Genomic DNA, 23283 nt, shown 5'->3' with positions numbered 1-23283 from the left:
TTATACTTTATATTGTAGAACCCCATTCTATTGTGTGTGTGTTTTTTTGGTTTTATTTTTACCAATTCCTTTTTATTTTTTATATACTATTTGTACATCATTCTGCACTTTTTGCCAAGTTATTTTCATGCTAGTCCTAGTCTGTAATAAACCCCATCCATGCAGACCCCCATGTATGACACGCAAAATCATACTAGGCTGCAGGTTTATTCTGTGTTTTATTTAAGAATTGAATGCTGCTTTTTGTAAATTTATTGGGGTGTAAAAGCGTTGACCGAAGTACATTTTGTATGAAGCGCGGAAGCGCTTCATACTAAAAATGTGCGCACGGTCAACGCTTTTACAACCCTATAAAGTTACAAAAAGAAGCATTCAATACTTATAATTACATTTTTTTTTAGCTAGAATCAGTAAAACACGATTTTATCAAGTTTTCATTTAATTTACCTGTGCACTTTATTGTGGGACCTCGTGTCATCATGAATGATAAATGTTATTGTCTAATACAATTGTTTCAGGAATAGCACGAGATGTGCAGTTGGCCAATCAGAATAACGTATTATAATGAAACATAGTTACATCTAATGTAATTATATGATCTTGTTCAGATCTAGGAATAATACAGGTTTATCCATTCAGTCCAAATTTATATTGGTGTGTATCAGCACAGTTATTCTACATTATTGGAAGAGGTATTGACTAATAAGCCTGAGTGCTCGGCTAGTCAATCAAGATTGGAGTCGATCGCACCTGCCACGTGCAGGATTCGAACTCACAGCCTCAGTGTTGTCAGTTGACAGATTGAATGCTACAGTACTAACCTTGCCACTCTTTCAGAACTTGTGAGATTTCCTTTACATTTTGATTTCACCAAATCTATGATCAGATACTGGCACAGGCTTGAAAATTTGGGTTCGTCCTTTCCCTTACTAAAAGATGCATATTTAGAGTCAAAGCTATTATTTGAATAAAAAATTCCCTCTTGGTATGGATCATTAAACTATTTGCAAAAAAAAAATTAATGGGGTTGACAGTCTAGCCTTTGCAAGCAACTTTAGATTCAAAATTTTTATTAAAACGTTTTTGTATCCGCACTATGAAATACAGTGGAGAAACCAAATGCACAATTGTGCTGATGGGAAGCTTTGTAGCTGTAGCACTTGTAAGACTCATTTTGGTCTTGAAAGATATCTTACTATATTACAATCGCCTGAGCAGAGGAGAAATTTTACTCGATTGCGTATTTCTTCTCACAGACTGAGAATAGAACAAGGTCGCTATCAGGGTACTCTCCGACAAGACAGGATATGTCTCAGGTGCACCTCAAATGAAGTTGATGATGAAAAACATTTTTTATTCTCGTGCACATCATCTCAAGATAAGAGAAATTGTTTAAATTCCACTATTAACTCACTATGCCCTAACTTTATGCATTTGATTCCTAGCCAAAAACTGATATGGCTTCTTAATGTAGAGAATCTTGTTATCTTAATATCTGTCTATGTGAGTTAGTTGATGAAGACAAAATATAACTTGAAAGATAAATATTTAAATCAGGCTTTCTGCACTAGGCACGAGGTTGGCATGGTGGGGTATAAGACACATATTACCTTTCTGTTTGTGATAAAAAAAAAATTATTAAACTGGTAATATTTTATCCTTTTCGTAATATGTGCACTTTGGCCCAATCTAATTAAAATATTGATCTCTGATTACGTTATACTACATATAGTATAACGTAATCAGAGATCAATATTTTAATTAGATTGACTTTGGCCTGTCAATTAGCATTGTCCCTTGGTGCCTCTTGCAGTTGTGTCACTTTAAAAAGTACTGACTACTCTGCACCAGGCACGAGGATGACATACCAGTTATGTGCAACTTCTTACAATATTTTACTATATCATAAGTGTCCCGATACACAGTTTAATATGCACCCACCATGCCATATAGCACCGTCCCTTGGTGCCTCCTGCAGTTCAGCTAGATATATTCAGCCTACTGACAGTATTCTTTTTTGTTTCTAGAGGTGTGCCTGAGACGAAGGTTTTATGTATACTCCTATACATGCTAAATATATATATAATAATACATGAAGACTGTTGCCTTGTGAGCCCATTTTATGGAAAAAGATTCAGCTTCTTCTTCTTCTTCTTTTTCTTATGTTGTCACTTGCAATCCGGCCTACACGTGGCAGATTCGATTGACTCAAATCTTAATTTTGTCAGTTTCCCCATCAAAGGTCGGTAATTTTATCCGGGCACTCCAGCTTCATCCACCAATAAAAACTGAACGCCACGAAATAGTCCAAAACTGGCGTTTTGAAGTGGCGCTTGAAAGAGGCGTTAAAACACCAACAATCAATCTATCATTCTAATGCAACAACGTTTGTAACGTTCATTTTGATTAGATAACGTCACTTTCTTACATGGCATCAATTGACAATTAATGCTATGGGACGTACGCGCAAGCGCAGACGGCAGATATGACAGATTTTAAATACATGTTTTAACGTTGTTTTCTGTCAGTTTCATTAGAATGGAGATAACAATATTGTATTTTAAGCTCCGACGGCATCAATTTGGGATTTGATGGTCGCAAATACCCGTTTACTGTCTCCGCTAACGCGTCGCCAGTAAACTTAATTTGCGACCATTAAATCCCCAATTGATGCCGTCGGAGCTTAAAATACGATACAGTTATCTCCTAAATCGACTACCGTTTTTTTTCCTCGTGGTATAATTTTAATCAAATATGCACAATAAATATTCAGCCAACAGAGTGCAGTACGTATTGCAAACAACAGTTACATGCAGTCCATTAAAACTAGCCGTACAGTGACCTATACCATGAGTTGTTAATGTCTGTACGTGTCATTTTGTCTCTTGTCGAGAGTTGGCAATCATATCTCATATCTCACCTACTTCTTATATCATTAGAAATTCTACAAAAGTTTAAATACGATATTCCATAACATATATCAACTATAAAGGAAAAAATTAATACAATAATTCTGCATTGTCACCTGGATTTTCTGATGCAGTCTCTTGGGGTTTGAACCCCCCCCCCCTTTTTGAGGCGATCAATGCATTTGAATCGCGGGACATGTGGTTGGAACATCCCCGGCCCTTTTTGTCCTGGGTTTTGGACCCCCTTTTTAAAATGACTGGATCCGCCCCTGCTGATATATGATATTTTTCTAATAACAAATTTTATATTCTTTCTCTTCTTATATTTATAAAAGATTAAAAGTGAGAGATATATTTTTCTGCCTCTTTTTACAATGTTTTAAAAATAGTCTCACTAAATTGAGTTTGTGGGTCAAACAATACGATTTTTTTTTTTTTTTTGTAAATACTAAGTTTTTAAGATTTGCGAAATAATAATTCAATATCTTTTAGGAGAATTAGAAAAGTAATAATTCTATCACACCGCCAGAAACTATAGGGACATGAATCAGTATGCCAGTTGTGGTATAAAAATGTGCTTAGCAGCTAGGCGAAAAAGATTGATGTCTTGATGTGTTTTGTACCAAAAAATATACCTCAGTATAAAAAAGAAGATGTGGTATGATTGCCAATGAGACAGCTATCCACAAAAGACCAAAATGACACAGACATTAACAACTATAGGTCACCGTACGGCCTTCAACAATGAGCAAAGCCCATACCGCATAGTGAGCTATAAAAGGCCCAGATAAGACAATGTCACAGTAAAACAATTCAAACGAGAAAACTAACGGCCTTATTTATGTAAAAAAAATGAACGAATAACAAATATGTAACACATAAACAAACGACAACCACTGAATTACAGGCTCCTGACTTGGGACAGGCACATACATCATACATAAATAGTGTGGCGGGGTTAAACATGTTAGCGGGATCCCAACCCTCCCCCTTACCTGGGACAGTGGTATAACAGTACATCATAAGAACGCAGTTTATTGTATGGGGAAGAGGTGGGGTGGTTGACTAACATTTTTTTAATAACCTCCACCCTAAATTACTAATCTGAATTATTGAAAGATTGAACACCTCTTTATGCCCAAAAATTGTCATCCCCCCTTTATTTTTCTCTAACCTTTGTTGGGTTACAAATAACCAGTCCCTAAAATCAGTGGTTATTTTTATTTTTGTGTTATTAAAAAATTGTTGTCCGTCTAACACTGAAAGGATGCTGTAATCATTTAAGCTTTATGGACAACATCTTCTTATTTTTATAAGTAGGATAACTCCAAGGATGTCCGGAATTAAATAACATTTTAAACATCGTGTATACATTGTATCGCCAGTGAGATACGTATTTATTCAGTACAAGCTAATGTTCTCCACACAGTGGAGTTAGCATACATAACTACAACAACTACAACAACAAAACCATCACGTGATCAAAGTCAAGTTTTTTCTCTTGAACACGTTACACGTCAAAATGGCCACGAATGGAACTACCCGTAGGAAAGTTGCTTTGATTACTGGAATAACTGGACAGGTAATGAGTTAATTTGAACATTTTAATGTAACATTTCGGCAGATTAACCAAAAAAGGCATCACTGTCAAAACCCACGCCGTAAACTTAGGCTTTAGGTTGTTTTAGTATCTTGTACAGGTGTAGCCAAAAGTGTTATGAGTCTACGAACCCGAACTCGGACCTCAATGATGAATATTTGATACTCTTTAGGGCGTTAACTTTCTCATACCATTATATTAATGAGGGATGAGATTTTTCAATAACTTTGCAGTTGGATTTCAGGAATTTTATTTTTATTAAAATATTCACTATTCAATAAATCATGGACTATTAAATCTATAACCCTCCCCCAGCTTATTATGTGCAGGTACTAAGATTTTTAAGTGGGTGTAATTAGGGTTCTGTGAAATTATATGGGTTATGCTCAGATCTGTTTGTGGACCTGAATATGAAAACATAAGATTTGATTTATTCAAATTTCAATAACTTTTTTTCTACCCAATAAATTCTTTTCTTACCTGCAATTCTAAGTTCAGACTTATTCAAGCTTCTTCATCATGATTATCTTTTTTTTTTTAATTTTTAATGCATCATACCTGCCAACTTTTCAAAATGCCCATGGGGGTTTTACATGAAAGATGGTTCTTATAGTCCTACAAAACCTTCAAGGGGGCCTTCTGGCCTTCAAATATATTCTAATGTGGTTTTTTGGTTTCTTCGTGCTTTAACAAGTCCATAGCCATTGTTAAATCAATTGTTTTCTTTAAAATAGTGGACAAAATTGCTCTTACAAAATTTCCACTTGGGAGCCTCCATGGGGGAAATCCCCCGCAAACAGTGACAGTTGGCGGGTATGATGCATTTAGATTTTGTTGCATAAACAGTCATGACAGTTGAACAATTTAGTAAAATAAAACAAATTAAAATTATTAAGGTACATTGTAGTACCGAACATCTTGCCTAGAATTGATTTGGCTCGTTTAATTATTTAATTTTGACGAAATATTCACTTTGACCCTTTGACAAAAATATAAAAATTTCAAAAAAAGTATTAATTTTGGTTGCATCACATTTACTGTTCTAGAGTTATGACCCTTTTCAAATGGAAAAAAGGCTGAATATTTGTTTTCCGTTCTCTAACTTAAGTTTGCCCTCACCAAATGTGTTATTGTACACACACAACTCAGATCAAGTACGAAGTTGGCCATGAGTAGTGTCACTTTTACCATTCTTGAGTTATGTCCCTTTATGATATTGTATGCAAAAAAGGGGTGTCCCACATGTCCAATGGACACAATCACTTTAATTACCTGCCATATTTTCACAATAACACTGACCGATTGAAAAAAAATTTGACGATTATACGAAATTTACATAAATTTATGATAAATTTGTGCACATAAGACTAAGTTTATGATGTTTGTATGCATTGGTTCAAGAATTGGAAAAACATTATTTTTCACCGGTCACTCTTTTCTTATGACTTTAAATATATTGGTAAATTTATTGATACTAGAACAAACATTTCGTATTTACAGGATGGTTCTTACTTAGCAGAGTTTTTGATAGAGAAAGGGTATGAGGTATGTATTAAACAATTATATCTTTGTTATCATATTATATGTATATCATATCTCGATCCATATAAAAACAAAAAGATGCCAAGTAAACAACTATCCAATTTATAACAAAACAATTATGAAGAACAAAAAACCACAGAATAACCGGCAAATAAGGATAGATATGATTATGATACATATACATATATGTTTTGAAGACAATATCAAGAACTCCAAAAATGTACATGTATGTAATCATGTCGCAGAGAGATAATGAATATGTTCATTTGTGCATCCTGCTCCACCAGGGGCAAATCAAAATTCAGATGAATATATGTCACATTTGGTATAAATGATGATATGTAAGGAAAATAAGTTTAAGATTGTGGCTGAACATGCTAAAAGCAAATGGAACTGTAGTTATTATAGAGATACTTGTATGTGACATACAACCAGTCTTAACCCCGCCGCATTTTTGCGCCTGTCCCAAGTCAGGAGCCTCTGGCCTTTGTTAGTCTTGTATTATTTTAGTTTTAGTTTCCTGTGTACAATTTGGAAATTAGTATGGCGTTCATTATCACTGAACTAGTATATATTTAATTAGGGGCCAGCTGAAGGACGCCTCCGGGTGCAGAAATTTCTCGCTACATTGAAGACCTGTTGGTGACCTTCTGCTGTTGTTTTTTTTCTATGGTCGGGTTGTTGTCTCTTAGGCACATTCCCCATTTCCATTCTCAATTTTATTCAACCATGAAGTCATAATTGTGTTCATTACACAACAGACAAAATTGATTAAGAGTTAAGAGGCCTGCAGGCTGACATACTTTATTATAATTTTAGGTTCATGGTATAATAAGAAGATCAAGTACCTTCAATACAAGCAGGATAGAACATTTATATGATGATCCTAAATCTCATAAAGAAGGATGTAAGTACAAACACAATACCTCAGGTCACCTCAGTCCATTAAAAAACTTTTCCAACTAATAGTTTGTAGATCAATATTTGCACATTTTACTTGCAAAGTTTGGCAAATACTTACTAGTAGGGATACATTTTATTAGGCTTGGGCATCTGACTAGTGGCTCACAGTGCCGTCTCATGCCGTCTCAAGCTAGATAATTATTATCAACAGGCAAATGGTTTTCAATCTTAAAGCTTAATAACACTGTGGGATATTATATTATTGATATATATATGTAAAAATTACAGAACTTGCAGTTTGGCATAGAAAAAGGGAAGTAATCCATCAAACATAATAAATAGAATTATTGTAATTGTATTCCTCTTAAATTGTAAAAGATATTATGTGTTCATAAGAATATACTACAAAAACAGAGCATAAGAATATACTACAAAAACAGAGCATATGAATATACTACAAAAACAGAGAATATGGGGTATTCATCCATGACACAAAATCAGTGCATGCAATACACATTGTAATATAGACATTGTCCTGACTGTAGTACATGCAATACACATTGTAATATAGACATTGTCCTGACTGTAGTACATGCAATACACATTGTAATATAGACATTGTCCTGACTGTAGTACATGCAATACACATTGTAATATAGACATTGTCCTGACTGTAGTACATGCAATACACATTGTAATATAGACATTGTCCTGACTGTAGTACATGCAATACACATTGTAATATAGACATTGTCCTGACTGTAGTACATGCAATACACATTGTAATATAGACATTGTCCTGACTGTAGTACATGCAATACACATTGTAATATAGACATTGTCCTGACTGTAGTACATGCAATACACATTGTAATATAGACATTGTCCTGACTGTAGTACATGCAATACACATTGTAATATAGACATTGTCCTGACTGTAGTACATGCAATACACATTGTAATATAGACATTGTCCTGACTGTAGTACATGCAATACACATTGTAATATAGACATTGTCCTGACTGTAGTACATGCGATACACATTGTAATATAGACATTGTCCTGACTGTAGAAAATGTTATGATAAGAATTTAGATACTAGTATATATGAATAAGGGTGTGTCAGGAATATTTATAAATAGAAGTTTTGTCAAACAATTGAAAGTTACATTCTATGTAAAGTATACTAACCTTGTTACTTAAAACACCAAATTATTAGATTTAGTTGTCTACATATATCATACCTATATAGTTAACATGGTTAATAATATTTTCCGGAAACTTTAACATATTATTTATGGATTGAATCAGAATAAACAATTGCTTTCTTAAAGTTAGTTTTAAAAGAGAAATTATAGCCAATTTTTTTGAGTGACTCTTGACAACTTTTACTGCTGGTTCATGCTATAGTAAGGACCAAAACAACAACAAAAACTTTTACTGCTGGTTCATGCTATAGTAAGGACCAAAACAACAACAAAAACTTTTACTGGTTCATGCTATAGTAAGGACCAAAACAACAACAAAAACTTTTACTGCTGGTTCATGCTATAGTAAGGACCAAAACAACAACAAAAACTTTTACTGCTGGTTCATGCTATAGTAAGGACCAAAACAACAACAAAAACTTTTACTGCTGGTTCATGCTATAGTAAGGACCAAAACAACAACAAAAACTTTTACTGCTGGTTCATGCTATAGTAAGGACCAAAACAACAACAAAAACTTTTACTGCTGGTTCATGCTATAGTAAGGACCAAAACAACAACAAAAACTTTTACTGGTTCATGCTATAGTAAGGACCAAAACAACAACAAAAACTTTTACTGCTGGTTCATGCTATAGTAAGGACCAAAACAACAACAAAAACTTTTACTGCTGGTTCATGCTATAGTAAGGACCAAAACAACAACAAAAACTTTTACTGCTGGTTCATGCTATAGTAAGGACCAAAACAACAACAAAAACTTTTACTGGTTCATGCTATAGTAAGGACCAAAACAACAACAAAAACTTTTACTGCTGGTTCATGCTATAGTAAGGACCAAAACAACAACAAAAACTTTTACTGGTTCATGCTATAGTAAGGACCAAAACAACAACAAAAACTTTTACTGCTGGTTCATGCTATAGTAAGGACCAAAACAACAACAAAAACTTTTACTGCTGGTTCATGCTATAGTAAGGACCAAAACAACAACAAAAACTTTTACTGGTTCATGCTATAGTAAGGACCAAAACAACAACAAAAACTTTTACTGCTGGTTCATGCTATAGTAAGGACCAAAACAACAACAAAAACTTTTACTGCTGGTTCATGCTATAGTAAGGACCAAAACAACAACAAAAACTTTTACTGCTGGTTCATGCTATAGTAAGGACCAAAACAACAACAAAAACTTTTACTGGTTCATGCTATAGTAAGGACCAAAACAACAACAAAAACTTTTACTGCTGGTTCATGCTATAGTAAGGACCAAAACAACAACAAAAACTTTTACTGGTTCATGCTATAGTAAGGACCAAAACAACAACAAAAACTTTTACTGCTGGTTCATGCTATAGTAAGGACCAAAACAACAACAAAAACTTTTACTGGTTCATGCTATAGTAAGGACCAAAACAACAACAAAAACTTTTACTGCTGGTTCATGCTATAGTAAGGACCAAAACAACAACAAAAACTTTTACTGCTGGTTCATGCTATAGTAAGGACCAAAACAACAACAAAAACTTTTACATGTATTGTATCATATAAAAACAAGTTAGATTTTCTATATATAGATGGCGGTGGATGTAAGTAATACAGAGGGTTTTATTATTGCGTGCATTTTTCATATTTATTTTCATGTATGACCATGTAATATTAGTTTTTAGATTCTTGTTCACAACAGAACAAATGACTACTGAAAAAAAGAACTTAAATGTACATTGAACCCCAGTGAAGGCACGTTAAAATTTCAACTAGTGATGGGGTAAAAAAAAAAATTTAAGTGAAAATATAAGTTAAATTAAAAATTTATCTCTATAAGTGGTTACTCAAGTTGTGCCTTCTCTGGGTACAATTTGTGTTTCAATACACTAGTTCAGAGTTGGTTGAATCTAAAAATTAATTAGCTATGGTCTAAGACATCAAATAATACTACAGTGTAACTTGCCTAATCTGACACACAGGGGGACCAGAAAAAAATGTTTAATTAAGCAGAGTGTCCGAATACTCAGTTTTTTTCTGCAAGGATAGACAAATTTTAGACAATGAAAATGTGTCTGTTAAAGCAAGAATATTGGAATACTGGGGTGTCAGAGTAGGCAGGCTACACTGTATAATCATGTATAATTTTCACAATTTGCATGTAAAACTATTACACTTCATAACATTGTGTATCTCTGTTAACTGATGTCCAGTGGTTTTTTTTTTGCAATAGTAGAATAATGTAGCAGGTATTCAGTGGAATTTTTTTAATTTTTAAAACATCTATAACTTCCATTTTACATCTTAATGTTTCTTTCGTAGGAAGCTTTTTTCTTTCTTCTAAATATATGTATATATAAGATAGAGAGTAAGTCAGTCTGAACACCAGAGAAAGAGAGAGAGAACTTATACACAAAACTGGATCCCTGTTTTAAATATGTAGTTCTACTATAGGCTTGCTGTAAAATATTCACTGGTTGCCTGTTAACAGCAATATCAAGTTCGGCTCCAACATGGTCAAAGTAGACCTGCACCAACCTTGGACAAATTATTTGGAAGGACCTGTAACCTTTCTTAAATTTTCTTTGCAGTGACCTAGTGACCTGACACAATTTTTTTAAACAAGACTTGTGACTTATTAGGGGTGTACATTTTTATAATTTTTGATCAAAATCATCAACTGAATCATTCATTATAATACATGTATTACCATTTGTGTGTAGTGTATTTGTAGCTGGGAAAATAAACAAAAATGATCATGCTTATAATGTATGTGTTATGTGGAATTTAATCCATGTACCTTTTGATTAAGTTATATACTACAATCTTTGCTGTATTAGTATCATAAACTATATGAAATGGACATAGCACTGATTGACAAAAATATATAACTTCATGTCAATTATAAAAATTATTTACTCGTTCTTGTCTGAAATATATACTAGTATATAAATAAAATGTGCAAGGTGCAGGAATCTCATGTCTGTTAAAAAAATATCAAATATGTAAAAGACATAAGACATAAGACATTTTATTTCACTAAAGCCCCCACATGGGGTATGTTAGTACAACATTTTTTAACAAACTATAAAAGTATGAACATATTTACATATTTACATTAGAACATGGTTAACAAAGGTGCAATAATAGTATATATAATTAATACAGATATTTGACAGGAAGTACAAAATATAATAACATGATTAAGCACATGTATTAAAAGGTTTTAATAACACTTTTACAAAATTTTGCTATTCCAGTAAGTGTGAATAAATCTGATGTATTCATCAATTCTTTAAATTTTAAAACATTTGGGTTTTTACATATATCTAAAGGTAAAAATTTAGCTCTAACATTGTTGAAAAAGGTACATTTGAATAAGTAATGGAACTCATCACCAAGTTCATTAGCATTACAAAGATTACAATGTCTTTCAGATCTATCAATATTAAAAAATCTCCCCGTTTCAATGGGCAATTTATTACTAAGTCAACGGAATTTACATAAATACATTCTTAGATCAGATGGTAACACAGTTAAATATTTCTCAAAACAAAAATCAGACTTGTATATTCTGTAATTAAGACATTTTGCAGAATTCATAACATTATTATTCCAGTTCAACATAAATTTATTACTTAAACATTTCTTGACATTCTTACTAATATCACTGTGCTTAAACGGCTGTGGGTAACTTAAGTTACCCACAGCCCAAGATAGCGGACTCTAAACTCGTTGATATTTAATTCATACAAAATGTACCTTTTGCGACGTTTTTAATGCAGGAAGTAAATATTTATAGGATTATTGAATAAAGAAATGACTAACAATTACCATAAATTTTTTAATATAGCGTTCACTAAAGCGCAAGGTCAACTTTAAAAAATGCATAAGATGTCCGTAACTTTTTGATCTAAACTAAGCAGACTGTCCGTAACTTTAATTTTAGATGTGGGTAACTTTTGATTTAAAATTTTAAGAGTTATAATTTCAACAATTAGAAGACAATTAATATCATATTTGTAACCTTCGCGGCCATTTATACTACTCATTCACCACCAAATGTGATTTTATTAACGCATCATACTTACACCACAGAAGTTTTATGTGGGGTTTGTGGTACTCCATCCTGGTTATGGTTTGAACTTTTATTTACTGATGTGCGTCTCATCGACGTTTTTCGCTTGTCAGACCAAGGCTTTTCCATACTCTTTAATGTTTTGAGTTTAATTATATGTTTGCGGTTTACCTTCACCTCTGTTTCTTTCTATGTGTATTTTGATGAATACTCTTTGACGCGGCTCGGTATTTATACATCCCACCAGTTAGTTATAGTGTTATGATTTTTATACGACCGCAAAATTTGAAAAATTTTTCGTCGTATATTGCTATCACGTTGGCGTCGGCGTCGTCGTCGTCGTCGTCGTCGGCGTCGTCGTCGTCGTCGTCCTGCGTCCGAATACTTTTAGTTTTCGCACTCTAACTTTAGTAAAAGTGAATGGAAATCTATGAAATTTTAACACAAGGTTTATGACCACAAAAGGAAGGTTGGTATTGATTTTGGGAGTTTTGGTCCCAATATTTTAGGAATTAGGGGCCAAAAAGGGCCCAAATAAGCATTTTCTTGGTTTTCGCACTATAACTTTAGTTTAAGTTAATAGAAATCTATGAAATTTTGACACAAGGTTTATGACCATAAAAGAACGGTTGGGATTGATTTTGGGAGTTTTGGTTTCAACAGTTTAGGAATTAGGGGCCAAAAAAGGGCCCAAATAAGCATTATTCTTGGTTTTCGCACAATAACTTTAGTTTAAGTAAATAGAAATCAATGAAATTTAAACACAATGTTAATGACTACAAAAGGAAGGTTGGTATTGATTTTGGGAGTTTAGGTCCCAACAGTTTAGGAATTAGGGGCCAAAAAGGGACCCAAATAAGCATTTTTCTTGGTTTTCGCACCATAACGTTAGTATAAGTAAATAGAAATCTATGAAATTTAAACACAAGGTTTATGACCATAAAAGGAAGGTTGGTATTGATTTTGGGAGTTTTGGTCCCAACAGAATAAGGGGCCCAAAGGGTCCAAAATTAAACTTTGTTTGATTTCATCAAAATTGAATAATTGGGGTTCTTTGATATGCCGAATCTAACTGTCATGACTGTGTATGTAGATTCTTAACCTTTGGTCCCCTTTTCAAATTGGTCTACATTAAGGTCCAAAGGGTCCAAAATTAAACTTAGTTTGATTTTGACAAAAAATGAATCAGTTAGGTTCTTTGATATGCTGAATCTAAAAATGTACTTAGATTCTTGATTATTGGCCCAGTTTTCAAGTTGGTCCAAATCGGGGTCCAAAATTAAACTTTGTTTGATTTCATCAAAAATTGAATAAATGGGGTTCTTTGATATACCAAATCTAACTGTGTATGTAGATTCTTCATTTTTGGTCCTGTTTTCAAATTGGTCTACACTAAAGTCCAAAGGGTCCAAAATTAAACTTAGTCTGATTTTAACAAAATTTGAAATCTTGGGGTTCTTTGATATGCTGAATCCAAAAATGTACTTAGATTTTTTATTATGGGCCCAGTTTTCAAGTTGGTCCAAATCAGGATCCAAAATTATTATATTAAGTATTGTGCAATAGCAAGTCTTTTCAATTGCACAGTATTGCGCAATGGCAAGAAATATCTAATTGCACAATATTGTGAAATAGCAAATTTTTTTTTAATTAGAGTTATCTTTCTTTGTCCAGAATAATAGTAAGCAAGAAATATCTAATTGCAAAATATTGTGCAATAGCAAGATTTTTTTTAATTGGAGTTATCTTTCTTTGTCCAGAATCAACTTAAATCTTTGTTATATACAATATACAATGTATATTCACTTTTTACTACCAACTGATAAATTAAAATAATCTTTACCATTCAGTGATAACAAGCAGTTTTTTTACATCTTAATATTTTATGATGTATTTAAATGAGTAGTTATTGTTGCAAACTCCATTAGAAATTTTAATTGAGATTAGTTTTGGAATAGGGAAAGGGGAATGTGATTAAAAAAATTGGGTTCAATTTTTCTCATTTGAAATTTCATAAATAAAAAAGAAAATTTCTTCAAACATTTTTTTGAGAGGATTAATATTCAACAACATAGTGAATTGCTCTAAGAGAAAACAAAAATTTTAAGTTCATTAGAACACATTCATTCTGTGTCAGAAACCTATGCTGTGTCAACTATTTAATCACAATCCAAATTTAGAGCTGAATCCAGCTTGAATGTTGTGTCCATACTTGCCCCAACTGTTCAGGGTTCAACCTCTGCGGTCGTATAAAGCTACGCCCTGCGGAGCATCTGGTTTTAATATGTTTCCTAGTATGTTTTTTTTCTCTCTTTGTATGTTATCAGGGGTTGTTAGACTATTAAATTACCCTGTTGTCCTACGTAGTTATTTATATTTTGATATACTATGTCGAATTTTTACACTATGTTGACTGCTCTTTTCCTTTTATTGTCACTGACTTTTACCTATTGTGTCTTTTAGTTTTATTCAGTTCAATGAGATTTAATGCAACTTCCATACAAATGAAATATGCAGCTAGCTGTAAAACTAGGTTTATTCATTTATACAAAATGTCCTTTTTTAAAGTTTTCCCATTTACTGTAAATCTTGGCCAGGGTGCCGCAATATCACCGTGCGCGACGTCCCAGTGTGTCCAGATTGACACCCCTTTTATTTTACTGTCAATGCTGATGGGATTTGTTTTTGTGGGGATGCGAGAAGAGTGTTTTTGGCTTTTTTCAAAAAGACGGAAAAAATTTGTGCACTTAAGTCTCGTATAGTCTATCCACTGCATGCCTGGGCAATTTGGGTTCCCTCCAAAATCCCGGATTCACGCTACCCTTGTCGTTGCTGGCAGAAAATCAGTAAGTTACATGTATGTGTAAAAAATACTTGTGTAGTCTACTTGTTCAAAAATAAAAAATGAACAATGATGTTTCAACAGTTTATCTGCTATGATCGGAAAAAACCCTCCAAACTAGGCGATTCAGGTACCCCGACGTTATACAAAATGAGACCCGAGTTTTGCGGATTTATCGTGATTTTTTTCATATTTTTCCCAATTTTGTCTTCCATCGATACAATGAATTATATCATACTAGACATCTACTTCGTTTTGTGAATATGTATTCGATGCAATCTCTATCATCAGTTTAAACATTACATCCGCGTATGTCGATTCTTTGAAAGTTACGGACATCTCTATTGGTATGATGAAAAAAGTTACGGACAAGTTGTTTTGAAGTTACGGACAGCCTAAGTGTTTTTAAAATCGTGCTGGGATCGTTTATTTTGTAGAATTTAATCACCTTTCCAGTTTAGGGGTTTCCCTAAACGATTAATACAACTTTTAAATTCAGTTGTTTAATTGATGCATTCGTGGTATTGTTATTCTATAGAAGAAAAGAATCTAACCGACGCAAGGCGGCTCCATCTTAAGTTACCCACAGCCGTTTAAGCACAGTGTATATTATCAGATTTAGCAATTATTTGATTATCCCACATCAAATTAAATCCACATTCATATAAAGTATTTTTAATTTCTAACAACCATTTAGAGTGGTAGATACCCCTTTTACTAAGCTGATACAATATAGAATATAGTGTATATGAAATTTTTTCTCTTTTACCACACATGATACGTTGCCAGAAACCAACCATTCTAGCTTTAATAAGAATATGTAATGGTATTCTACCCAATTCTCCATAAATCATACAATGAGCAGTACTTTTTTTAACATTCAAAATTATTTTACAAAATTGCATATGCAAGTTTTCTATAATATTACAATTTTCAAAACCCCAAACTTCTGCACCATATAACAAAATAGGTACAACCATTGTATCAAAAAGTTCTAATTGCATATCAATTGGTAAATTCAACTTCCTAGCCTTTTTTAAGACTATAAACATGGCTTTTCTTGCTTGCTGTACAAGATGTGCTTTGGCGTCATTAAAATTACCCTTACATGAAAATATAATACCAAGGTATTGAAAATTTGTAACAATATTGAGGCTTTCACCACTGTATTTAAAGTTCATATTATCAGTGTTAAGTCTAGATCATGTAATTACTAAATTTATCTTTAAAATTTGAGTTATCTTCCTTTGTCCATAATCGAAGTTGAATGAACTACAATCAATGTTTTTACAAGGCAATGTTTAATTCTACTGTCCCCTGATGAATTAAAGCAATCTTTACCCTTCATTGCTTACAAGCACTCAGATTAATGAAAGGTAACTTTCTTCGAAGAAAATAACAGGCTATAAGACCAATTGCTGGTAAACCTAGACAACTTGATATTGCTTTTAGCAGCTTGGAATAGCAAAGTGACAACCAGGAAATTAACATTTACTTACAAATTTATATCGTGGCCTACAGATGTTAAACATGTATGTTATTTTATGTTTCAGCCATGCATTTACATTATGGTGACTTAACAGATAGTACATGTTTAGTGAAAATAATAAGTCAAATTAAACCTGATGAGATTTATAACTTAGGAGCACAGAGCCATGTAAAGGTAGGATTTTTATTTGTAAGAGAAACGAAAATATACTTTGAAAGGGTTAGATAAATTAATGTTGTATAAAGTTAAAGAGTTAGACAAATAGTGTTGTATAAAACCTTGAAATAATTGCACAAAAGTAATAAGACATTGGAATGATATTTAAATATTTAAAGGAAACAGTTGGTTGGATCTGATCATCATGATCATGCGGATGGTAGCAAAATGAGTTAACTGGCAACTTGATAGCATAAATTGATACTAAAAATCTTAAATTCAACATTGATGATGATTATGGATGGCTGCTTAACATCTAGCGGCAAATTAATGACTCTTTTTATGAGTATGCATATTCAGGAGGAGAACATGTTAATGTTATATGAATATTTACCCTGCTTTGTACTAGACTGAAACACTGAGCTGGATTTTTTACATGCTAGTTTACAAGGTCTGCATGAAGACATGTCACCTGGCCTGGACACAATATTCTGACGCTGAGCCAACCATTCTTTGCTCTTACTCCTTAATCATGTTAATCATGTTAATCATGTTAATCATGTTAATGCTATGTGCTTAGCTGAGAAGCAACAAATACCATTATATGTGAGCAAGAACAGTCGATATCATCTTTGCCAAGTAGATGAACATTTATACTTCAGTCTGGCTTTTATTATACACGTACATTGAATCTGACCTTAATAACAGTTTGTCTTGTTGCTTTCTTTTTAAGGTATCGTTTGAATTAGCTGAGTACACAGCCAATGTAGATGCTGTAGGAACATTACGATTATTAGATGCCATAAGAACCTGTGACCTATCAAGTAAAGTCAAATTTTACCAAGCCTCTACCAGTGAAATGTTTGGAAAAGTACAGGAAATACCACAGAAAGAAACTACACCTTTCTATCCTAGATCTCCTTATGGTAAGATTGTATTCTAAATCTCTTTGAAATAAAAAGATTTTATTCTAGATAATAATCCTGATGGCCACATTCTATCCTTTACCACATTATAGTAATATCTGTCCTAGATCTCCTTATGGTTAGATTATATCCTAGATTTCTCTATGTTCATGTATCTCATAATAAGTCAAATTCTTTTTTATAAGACCGCAAAAAAATTTTGGGGATCATATAATGGAATGATGTCGTCCTAGACACATTTGGTGTCTGGACATTAACTTTAGTTTGAGTGAATGGATCTCTATATAATTTAATAAGGAAGGTTGGGATTGATTTTGGGGATGATGGTCCCAACCGTTTTGGAATTAGGGGTCCAAAAGGGGCCCAAAACAAGCATTTTTCTACTTTCAGGATATTAACTTGCGTATAAGTATTTCAACTGCTCTGCAATTGTATTACAATGTTTAATACCACAAGTAGAAGGTTTGGATTAATTTTGGTTATGGTGCCAACAGTTTACGTATTAAGGCCAAAAAGGGGACAATAACTAGCATTTTTGTAGTTTCTGGAAAATAACTTGTGTGTAAGTGTATGGATCTCTCTTACATTGTACCACGAGGTTCCATATCACAAAAGGAAGGCTGGAATTGAGTTTGGGGGTAATTGCCCAATTCATGCGAAAATAAGGGGCCAAAAACAAGCATTTTTCTAGTTTCCAGAAAATAACTCGTGTTTAAGAATATGGATCTCTCTGAAAAGGTACAACAAGGTACTACAAGGTTCCATACTACAAAGGAAAGGCTGGGTTTGAGTGTGGGGGTAATTGCTCCAAGGGGGGTTTCAAAAAGTTTGGGGGTTCCACTTTTTTAAGGGGTTCAAATTTTTTTTAATTTTCAAGAAGAATCTTTTATTGCACAGTATTGTGTAATAGATTTGTAAGATCTTGACATTTATTTTGTGTCAGAAACATATACTTTGTCAAAAATTTGATCACAATCCAAATTCAGACAGAATCAAGCTTGAATATTGTGTCCAAATTTGCCACAACTGTTCAGGGTTCAACCTCTGCGGACATATCAGGCTGAGCTCAGCAAAGCATTTTATTGTTTTGTAATACCAATAACATTTTAAAAAAAAGGGTTGTAAATATGCTTGAAATTCATTGTTTAAATAGGAAGGAGATGGGAACATGATGCTCTACTTAGTCATAATTATTTGTGCGTATATAAAACTAGAAAAAAAGCTTCTTGATATGAATGATTAATGAGTAAATCTATTTCAATTACAGGTGTGGCCAAGTTATATGCCTACTGGATAGTTATAAACTATAGGGAAGCTTATGATATGTTCGCATGTAATGGAATCCTATTTAACCATGAAAGTCCAAGGAGAGGTGAGAAAAATTATTCATATTTATTAGTTAAGACAAAAACTAGTTTCTGCAAGGTCTGATGTGGTAGTCCTTATCATCTGTAGATAGGTTATGCACTTTCCATCTGTTATATTTGTGTCCTTGCTTAAAACTTATTTGCCCAATTGCACTAATCTTTTTTTTATTCAAATTCCTTGTCTGCTTAAAATGAAAGACCAGGCCTTGCGGTCATAAAACTTTTGAGCACGATTTTTATACTCAGACTCAAGAATAAAAAAATCAAAATCCTGGATTTTGTGTTTCGAGCATGATTCTTTGTGCTCCGAGCACTGAGCAAAGTTTTATGACTTCAACCCCTGGTCATTAGAGGTGGTCTTTTTCATTTGTCAATTTTTTTTAAATCTTCCCATGAAACATCTAAGCTAAATGTTTTTTTTACCTCTAAGTGTTTGTTGATTGAAAGCTCCTCTTCATTGATTCTCAATCACATTTTTATCTTCTGTCATAAAAATTAGTTGGCCAATTATAAACGTTTTATAGTACACAGTTAGAGATCTAATTTTGTTTTTAACTTGTAGAGGTCTGAATTTGTATGTTTTTTGGGGGGATGTCTCCCTTCGTGTTTAAAATATTATGACTTCAACAAGTCAATTAATGTTTAGAAAAATATTTTACCTTTATGAAAGTACAGTAGTGCTAGATTTCTTTAAGTCAATAAGTTACCAACATTAGCTTACTTCAAGACCATGCAAAAATATTAAAATATGACAACAATGATAGGCAATGTGTTGTCCTCTGTAGAAAAAATATGGGAGAGAGTCTCAAAAAGAGGGAATTTTTACCTGAAGGCTAAGCAGAAATCATAAGAAAGATTTAGGTGAGAAATTTGACGAATTTTTATCTGAATTCTGATCAACTAAAAATAATGTTTCTTCAAATTTTTTGGAAAAATAATCTTGAGTTATTCCCCTTTGAATATATTTTATTACTTTTTTATGACATTCCCATTTGAATATATTTTATTACTTTTTAAATGACAATAACCTGAAAAATCTGTTTTCCTATAACAATACAAAATTGATGTAAGTTTGATTGTTATGGCCCATCCAATCTTAATATTCTACCCACATAAATCAATAGAATTGTCATTACTGTCTGTTTAACCATCTGTCTCCTCACAATAAGAACAAATCATACTAAAATGTGTGAATGCTTGATGCTTTTACAACCTTATTAAAGTGTAGATAAAAAGCCATTATCTTTGTACTGTGGATTTATTTATTTTTATTAATATACAAAAAAATGAAGATGTGGTATAATTGCCAATGTAACAAAAACACAGAGATTTTAAGAATATGTTACTTTTTGAATGGTGTCTTATCTCATGAATCATGATCTCATCACTTACATGTAGTAAATTTGCTAAGAATTTGAATCAAGTCAAGTATTTAAATTGGTTCTTTTCCTCTACCCAGGTTATCCAAGAAACTAAATATCCTGTGACTATAGATGAATCCACAGTTTATATTAAATTTTAATGCCAAATGTAGGAAATTCAGATTTTTATATCGAGTTTATTGATTGTGTTTTTTTTTAAAGAAATCCCAACACATTTCTAAAAGCAATATATTAAGTCTGAATTTGGTTTTTTTTAAGAAAAAAAAACCTTTAATCAGTTGTCTCAGTTATCTTAATGAATGTGTACATCCTATTGGACAGGGGTCACTTTACCTTTAACTTTTTCTGTTGCTCTTTGATCTACTGTAAGGTTTGCCAGTTTCTCAGTTACCATTAGGAATCTATGCTACATGTGTCTAAATATATTTAGGATCAAATTGAGTTATTTCCCTTTAACTGCTTATTGGAAGCAATGAGAGTAAAGGTACAGGGGTAAATTCAGTTAAAAATCACCCATTGCCTTTAATGCTAATCTATGTATGGAAATAAATTTATACCTGATTTACCTTTAGAAATTAGAAACTTTCATATATCATTCATGAAAGTACAAATGTAGCCCTATCTTTTGCAACAATAAAAACATAGGGTCATGCAGCATTTTTGGGCATTCACATGGCCTTGTTTACAAACAATGTAGATTCACACTGAATTCCTATACTGACCCCCATTACTTTTCAGCCCTGTAGTAAAAAAATTAGTACATTCAGCATTTTTTTTAATTTTTTTTCAACTCTAGTTTGGATCCATCTACCACAAAATATTTATTACAAACATTATCTACCAATCAGAAGAGCACATGACTTCAGTTTTATACAGAAAGCTCTCCCCCAAATGGGCGGTCCCTGATGACGTATATTTATTTACTGAATTTACCCCTACAAGTTGGTGTCAAATTGTATATTATTTAATTTAAGATGTCATTTCTTCTGATAGGCTGAAAGTTTTTTGTCCATCAGCTCATAGACATAATTTTGTCATGTGATCATATCTGCATCAAAGTTTTTCATGATTTTCTCCTTAAAAATGGAATTTAGAATTTTATTCAACCCATTGTAATAATGCTGCAATTTGATGGTTGAGACAAATGGTATTTTTCACAATTTTTTTATATATTGAGATTTTATGTTCTCTGTCAGTGTATTTATCATTTGAGAATTTCATGTGCCAGGGTATTTGCTATCAAATTCCACTGCAGAAGGCAAATACCATGTCTAAAAATAACATGACTTCTGAAGACCTCTAGACTTATGTTATGTTATACAAGTGGTATTTGCCAAAAATATTGGTTTTAATGATATTAAATTTTCTTTGCCCAATGACTCTGGAAATTTGTATAAAATTATAAAGAATGCCTGTTTTCTCAAATGAGCCAATAATACTTTTTGGTTATTGCCTTTATTTATATTGGTGATTATTGTTATGAGTGGATTTCTAAACTAGCTTGAGAGAGCAATATTTATTCTTCAAGATTATATTCATGCGATAGACATTTTATTGTATAACAAAGCTAGAAAATTTTGTCACTGATGGGGTTGAATACTGCTTACTATTTTCATGGTACTTTCTGTTTGGACATATTACGTAATATTTTCATGGTACTTTCTGTTTGGACATATTACGTTGCAATATTCTTTATTCTGCATACATCTTTGTTAATATACAGTTATATTCTTTATTTTACATTCTTCTTTATTTATATACTACATCAGGGATGGAAAAGAGGGTGGAAAAGGGGGGTATTTAGTTAGTTCACTTGATCATATTCAAAATTTATCTCTTTGAATAAAATTGAAAATGGAAATGGGAAATGTGTCAAAGAGACAACAACCCGACCATAGAACAGACAACAGCAGAAGGTCACCAATAGGTCTTCAATGCTGCGAGAAATTCCCGCAACCGGAGGTGTCCTTCAGCTGGCCCCTAAACAAATATATATACTAGTTCAGTGATAATGAACGCCATACTAAACTTCAAATTATACATAAGAAACTTAAATTAAAAATAATACAAAGACTAACAAAGGCCAGAGGCTCCTGACTTGGGACAGGCGCAAAAATGCGGCGGGGTTAAACATGTTTATGAGATCTCTAATGTATTTTATTTTACTGCTTTGCCAATTGGGATAAAACGGGGCAAAAGTTTTAGACACTTCATGTGTAGTTATATTGTCTTGCATATTTGTTATACAGTGACAACAAGTAAAATAACAAAATACTGAACTCCAAAGAAAATTCTATATGGAAAGTGCTTAAGCAAATGGCAATATTAAAAGTTCAAACACATCAAATGAATGGATAACAACTGTCATATTCCTGATTTGGTACAGGCATTTTCTTATGTAGAAAACAGTGGCTTAATAGTTATCAAAGGTACACCTGGTTTTATAGCTAGACAAATTTCTTAAGTTGAAAAAAAAGTGAAATGCAAATTATTTACTGATTTTCTTTGAAGTTATTAAGAAAACAATTTTTAAATGGAAATAACTTACCATTTAAACTGTTTAAATTGACTTATATCAGTGAAAAATATATAATAAAAAAAGTCACTGAATTTGCCCTTAAATTACAAAATAAAATGTATTGAATAAACCTAATTAGAAATTAACAAGTCAGTATTACAGAAAGTAAATTTTTATTGTAATAGTTTCATTAAAAGCAGGGATAATCTTTATAGTAAAAGCTGGTCAAAATGTTTGTAAGCAACCTGAGCCCCTGCTATGCTATAAAAATCTGACATGTGCCAGGTTAAATGACATGCTGATGGCCATTTTATTTTCACTAAATTACACTCCAATTTTGATGGGAATCCTCATATATTAAATTATATTCTTAAATGA

General features: G+C 32.6%; 1 protein-coding gene across 1 annotated transcript in view; it reads left to right on the top strand.

Moving 5' to 3' along the window:
* The first annotated feature begins 4156 nt into the window (after positions 1-4156).
* LOC139522763 (GDP-mannose 4,6 dehydratase-like) overlaps positions 4157-23283 on the top strand; it is a 31864-nt gene continuing 12737 nt past the window's right edge. Inside the window, exons 1-6 of the mRNA XM_071316264.1 lie at positions 4157-4491; positions 6010-6054; positions 6871-6958; positions 16621-16730; positions 17446-17638; positions 18906-19010. Of these exons, the coding sequence (XP_071172365.1) occupies positions 4432-4491; positions 6010-6054; positions 6871-6958; positions 16621-16730; positions 17446-17638; positions 18906-19010 (601 nt within the window). The 5' untranslated portion in view covers positions 4157-4431. The remainder of the gene's footprint in view (positions 4492-6009; positions 6055-6870; positions 6959-16620; positions 16731-17445; positions 17639-18905; positions 19011-23283) is intronic.

This window comes from Mytilus edulis, chromosome 5 (assembly GCF_963676685.1).
Source record: "Mytilus edulis chromosome 5, xbMytEdul2.2, whole genome shotgun sequence".
Classification (NCBI taxonomy): domain Eukaryota; kingdom Metazoa; phylum Mollusca; class Bivalvia; order Mytilida; family Mytilidae; genus Mytilus; species Mytilus edulis.
Note: the sequence above shows the minus strand (reverse complement) of the source record. Positions and strands in the feature narration are given on the sequence as shown.